At 48.4% G+C, this 6,002-nt stretch overlaps 2 protein-coding genes across 2 annotated transcripts; both read left to right on the top strand.

The window, feature by feature from the left end:
- Positions 1-444: 444 nt before the first annotated feature.
- TEOVI_000558300 (uncharacterized protein) lies at positions 445-2,565 on the top strand (the record flags this gene model as incomplete). Its single annotated transcript, XM_067221563.1, has 1 exon — positions 445-2,565. The coding sequence occupies one exon, from the start codon at positions 445-447 to the stop codon at positions 2,563-2,565; it is 2,121 nt and encodes a 706-aa protein (XP_067077664.1).
- Positions 2,566-3,933: 1,368 nt separating this feature from the next.
- On the top strand, positions 3,934-5,937 carry TEOVI_000558200 (asparaginyl-tRNA synthetase, putative; the record flags this gene model as incomplete). The annotated part of the gene is made up of 1 exon (XM_067221562.1): positions 3,934-5,937. One exon carries the CDS (start codon positions 3,934-3,936, stop codon positions 5,935-5,937), a length of 2,004 nt encoding a protein of 667 aa, XP_067077663.1.
- Positions 5,938-6,002: the final 65 nt, after the last annotated feature.

Genomic DNA, 6,002 nt, shown 5'->3' with positions numbered 1-6,002 from the left:
TGCTTGTTGTGCGGTGGTTTTACTTCTTTATCTTTTGCTTTTTCGCTTCACCAAAAATGTTTACCCTGCCGGGGAGGGAGGAGAGGAGCTTACGATTTTTTACTGTACTGAAGATTGCATTTTCTTCTAGATACATTTCTGAGGCCGTTCCACACAAACACAGTATTACTGTCGAGAATTTGGATAGTTATTTTATTTCCTTGTTGTTTCGATTTTTCTTTTATTCATCCATGCCTCAGGCTCTGCGTGTTTATCATTCCATCTGTACGCGCATATCTGTGTTTTGGTTCGTTGGTTGGTGTGCAGCGAGGTGGATCATCCTTGATATACATACATATATATATATATTTATATATTTGTTTCACTCTCTCCTGTTAGGTAAAGCATCACGAGGAAGAGGGAAAGCAAGAGTAAAAGTAACTAATTGGCGCCCCAGAAGGGAAAATGTCTGCGGTTTCTTCTCCTAAGCAGTCTCAGCATTCCGATGTGAAATTTCCTGAGATTGTGCCACGGATGGATGAAGCGATGGATGAGGTAAAAGAGGAGGCGCAAGTGGAGAGAGAGGAAGTAGAAGAAGAATTCCACTTACCTGTCTGTTTTCGCATGCATTATGATGCACTTCCATATCCACGAACAAATGTCTTCCGTGGGCCAAGTACGTATCGATTGCATTCCCAGATTGTTTTGCCGTTCATAAAACCGCTGTCCTCCGCCACTGTTGGTGAGTTGGTGTCCCGCTTCACCGCACGGGCGTTCAAGTGTTACCCTGAGCTATCTGATTTTGTGGTTGAGGCCTTGTATCCGTGCTTTCAAGGGACGACAACTAGTGGTGATAATGTATTCATTGGTCATTTGTCGGACCGTATTGTTGTCAAGGAGCATGCAGCGTCCCCGCTGTTGAGCTTCCTCGCTCCCACCACACCGGGCAAAACGGCGGTGTATGACCTTTTCACGCTATGGAGGGGGACAAAAACGCGTTGTGGATCAGCACAAATGCCGGTGCTGGCTCCCATATGCCATAATGCTGACATGAAAAATGGTGGAAGGCAGCAGGAAAACGCAATGATTTACACGTGGCCCAACGTGTCTCTCAGTGAAATCCCCTACCCGCTCAAGCACAGATGTCCCCTCACGAAGTTGCCTCCACTCTTCAGCTCAGGAGAGGAAGGTGGTTTATGCGATGGCTTACCTGCGGTTCATTCGCGATTAAACCCGGAGCAGAGGAAGCTGCTGGACCAACTCGTTGGTTTTGAGTCGGAGGAACGTCACGCTCGCAGTAGTATTTTGGAAGATGAAGGAGTGTCTTGGAGAAGCTTTCGGGAATGGGAATTAGACGCTAGGCGACGTACAGTGGTTCTGTTGCGTCTGAAGAGTAGAGATGCATCTAAAGTACCATTATGTGGTCTTGAAGAGTTTAATGTACCCGAGTTTCCCCGCACGTACCCTGTGGATACGGTTCCACTAATATCCCCCGAAAAGATGGTAAAGCTTGAAAAGGTGAAGGAGTACTCGATAGACACTGTTTGGCTATCCCGCGCATTTGCCAGGTATGAGAAACGTCAATCTTGCGACACCAACGACACCCAACCGCAGCCGCTGCCCTCAAAGCTTCGTGAATGCAATGGGAATGCCGTTGCATCAAGCGCACAACTAGGTGAGAACATAGACAATAGTGTTGATAAGGGCGATGAGTCCGATGAGATGGACGAGCTCATTGATCAGTTCGCAGATTTCCGTCGCGACTTGCTAATGTTGGAGCGCAAAGAGTTCCGTAGTCTTACAGCAGGATTTCGGCTCATTCTGGAGCGGCAGAGAGAGTTTGAAGAGGAGTACATGAAGGAAATAATGGCTGATGAGCTACGCGGTACGGATGTGTTAGATGCTGAAAGCTATGAGGCGCCTTATGATTCGCAGAATGTCAATGGCGCATGGACTTGTGTCGCAAGAATGAGCGCATCTCCACAAGATTATAGTGCAAATCTGCCAAATGGGTGCGCTGCGTCGTCGCCGGCGCCACCGTCCACATGCGCATCACCTGCTAAAGTGGTAAAGGAGGTCGAGCTAGTTGGAGATTCGCCCAAGTTTCCATCTTATGAAAAGAGGGAGTGCGACATAGGCGTTAAGGCTGTCACGTGTCCGGACTTCGAGGATGGGATTCCTTACCGCAAGATTCTGACCGATAAAGAGGCACGCGTTCGGGCTGCACTCGATACCATTGAACGTATTGATTCCCAGTGGTCTGAACCCATGTGGTTGAAGGTGGGGAAACGTCGTGTGGAGCATTGTGAAGCTGATGTACGACGTAAGTTGTATGCGGACGAGGTTGCTAGGAGATGTGATATATGCATTTGTCAGAGGCAGGATGTGGAACACATGAAAGAGAAGAAACGCCTTGCGCTCGTCAGAGCCTTTGAACCTATCGTCGAGGGAGAGGAAGAGGACCGTATGGCTATTTACGAGGAAGAGGAGCGTTGGCGATCGCTTCTTCTTTCCTTGTGTCTCCGTGGTGTAGTGCTGCTGAAGACTTTTAGGCCTCAGCGTTGGGGATGGGACGATGATGTATAAACAGCTTACATGCTTCTCTTTTCTTTTCTTTTTTTGTTGTTGGTGTTACAGACAGGGAAGAAGAAGAGAGAGGGTTTCAGATTTATCTGTTATGGATGGGGGCTGAAAACGCATCTGTGGGACTGCATAGGGGTGGATGCGAATGAGTAATTTATAACTCGTTCCCCATGTCCGAGTGAGCTTGTGCTCATGTTAACAACTTACTTAACTGTTTGTGCGTTGCCCTTCCTTCCTTCGTTTATGTTTTTTTTATGTTTTCCTTTTAGGGGGTTTAATTTTATTTCACCTCTCATGAGCAGCGTAAGGGGGAAACCCAGCAGTGAGCTGCCCTTCGTATGGCGTGAATGGCCCTTCCATGTAGGGTAACCTTTTGTTATTGTCGTTATCACACCGTGTTGTGGTTGTCATTTATGTAACTCTTCCGCTTCCCTCTCTTTTTTCCTGAATTTTTAAATGACCCTGTCTTTTTGTCTTGCCCGTTGTGCATTACATCATGCAGTGTGTTATCGTTTGCGTGGTTCTTCCCTATTCAACTACCCCCGCTTCGGGGAGCGTGGGGTGGGGGGAAGAGGTGGGGAAAATATGGGAGGGAAGGGAAGGAGCCGTACTACCGCGGACAACTCATGTATTTTACACTTTTTCCCCCCCCCCTCACTCTTGCTGTTGTTTGTTTGGAATCGTTTTGTGATGTTCCCCTCCCCCCCCTTCCTTTACGTTGCAGATCCGCATCCCTTTGAGCAAGAGGGGAAAAGGAAAAAGAAAATGCCCAGGGGAGGGGGAAATGTGAAATGTATGTGATACGTAACCCCCTCCCTGTACTTGTACATTTTTTTTCTTTTAATTGTTATTATCACAAGCACTGTATCAGAGAGCAAGGGTGTAAAAAACAAAGACAATACCAAAAGGAATCATTAAGCTTTTAGAAAGAGGGGAATACAAAAATTAGGGGAAAGGGTAGAGAAGTTGCCGTGTGTATCGATACTTGCGTTCGTGTTTGTATCCTTGTTGACACTCACAAGAGTAGTGGTGGTGACGTCTGTGTGTGTGTGTGCGTGTGTGTGTGTATGTGTGTATATATGGGAGAGTAAAAAAGGAGGAGGAATCAACATCGACACTAACAGAAAACATCTAATGGTGTTGATGCGTAAGTTTCGATGCCATGGCGGGGTGCAGTGCAACTGTGCCCTCCACTGCTTTTACTTTTATCGCTGCCCCTTATTATGTACAAATATACCGATACGTACTGCTGCGGTACTGAGCTCCCTTAGAAGATCCTCACCACTGCTGTCTGATCCCTACGAAAGCGGCACAAAAAAAACCTTCTCCCCCCGTCGAGCCTTTATTCACACCACAGAAAGAAGCAAATTGATGTCGGAGGAAATAATTACAAAGCTTCGGGAGGTTGTTGGCTTGGATGAAAAGAATGCGAAGGATTTGTCCACGAAGCCTGAACGTGTGACGGACCTTCTCGAGTTCTTCGGCGTCCAGGGAATTACGGCCGCCTCGCCTCGGGAGCAAAAGGTGATGATGTTCAATATTTGGACAAAGGTGAAACTCTCCGAGCATCGTGACCACATCGCCACTTACGTAAAGAATAATAAGCTCGACTCCACGCAGAAGGTGGACGCTGCCGTGCGGTTTGTTAATGCCCTCAAGGCGAACGCCGCGTTTGAAGTTGCGAAGTTTGAGGAAGAGTGCGGTGTCGGTGTTGTATTGTCCCGTGATGATACCGTCAGGCTTGTGAAGGAGGCACTGGAAGCGGAGGATCCCAAAGTGCTCAAGGCTTCGTGGGTGAAGAATCCCAATATGCTCATTGGTAAGGTGAAACGAGCAAAGGGACTGCAGTGGGCCGACATCAGCGTGGTAAAGTCTGCAGTGGAGGAAATGGTGCCCCCCATGATTGAAGGTGTTGTACTTGAGGAAGCACCCAGTAAACCAAAGCAGGCAGCACCGTCTGCTCCGTCCGGTAAGGGAGCGGGAGGCGCACAGCAGTGCCCACGCAACGATGACTGGAAGAACGTCGTTGATACGAAGAAACGCAATCTTATTGGCGATTTACCCAAGTGCAAGGAAGGTGAAATTGTGCACGTAATTGGGTGGGCGCATCGTGTCCGGCATCAGTCACGCATTTCCTTTGTTGTACTACGTGATGGTTCGGGCTACATTCAAGTGGTTTTTGGAGGCGAAACGGAACCGTTTCATCGAGAGACGTCGTTGGCTATCCGTGGAAGACTGAAACACGAACCAAAGGCCAAAGCCGAGTTGCAGCCCCCGTACGAACTGCACGTGGAGGAGTACGCTATCATTGGCAACTCAGACGGAAGCATTGAAAACGTTATTACAGCTGAAAGCTCCCCTGATAAATTGCTGGATGATAGACATTTAGTCATTAGAGGAACGTATGGATCTACAACACTAAAGGTGCGGCATGAACTTATTCGTGCCTTCCGCGAGTACTTCTGGTCCAAGGGGATGTACGAAGTAACACCGCCAACGCTTGTGGGTACTCAGTGTGAGGGTGGGTCAACTCTTTTTGACGTGATGTATTACGGAAAGAAGGCGTATCTCACTCAGTCCTCTCAGTTATACCTGGAAGCCTGCACAGCTTCCCTTGGAGATGTTTACTGTCTCCTTTCAAGCTACAGAGCAGAGAAATCCAAAACGAAACGCCATCTAAGTGAGTACACACACTTGGAAGTGGAGTATGCGGTGTGCAATTTTGAGGAGATGTTGACATATATTGAGGACCTCATCGTGTCGGTGTTCAACATGGTGATTGAACGTGTCGGTGACCTCATTGCCTTCATGAATCCCAAGCAATTGGTCGATCCGAACGGCAACCCACGCGATCCCAAGAACTGGAAACTGGCGCCGAAGAAACCCTTCAGGCGGCTCAAGTACGCTGATGCAATTAAATTCTGCAACGAGCACAACATATTGAACCCCGAGACCAATGAGCCATTCAAATTCGGTGAGGACATCACTGATCAACCGGAGCGGGCAATGGTGGGAATGATTGGCGAGATTGTTTTAATGACGCATTTCCCTGCCGAAATGAAGTCCTTTTACATGGCTCGGGATGATCATGACAAACGGCTCACGGAGTCAGTGGATGTGTTGGCGCCCGGCATTGGTGAAGTGGTTGGCGGCTCGATGCGTATGTGGGATTATGATGAGTTAATGGAGGCATACAAACGCGAGGGTCTCGACCCCGAGGTGTACTACTGGTATACGGAGCAGCGGAAGTACGGCTCAACTCCGCACGGTGGTTTCGGGTTGGGGCTGGAGCGGCTGCTTGTGTGGCTGTTGGATCTTGACTCCGTAAGGGATGCGTGTTTGTTCCCACGTTATATGGGTCGATGCCAACCCTAATGTTCATGTGGCGTGTCAATTAACTATTTAATCGAAGTAAAGCAATCAAAGGGGGGGGCAACCGT

Source organism: Trypanosoma equiperdum (assembly GCF_001457755.1).
Source record: "Trypanosoma equiperdum strain OVI genome assembly, contig: ctg_1460, whole genome shotgun sequence".
In the NCBI taxonomy this organism is placed as follows: Eukaryota; Euglenozoa; class Kinetoplastea; order Trypanosomatida; family Trypanosomatidae; genus Trypanosoma; species Trypanosoma equiperdum.
The sequence above is the reverse complement of the archived record's forward strand: the minus strand, read 5'-3'. Positions and strand labels throughout refer to the sequence as shown.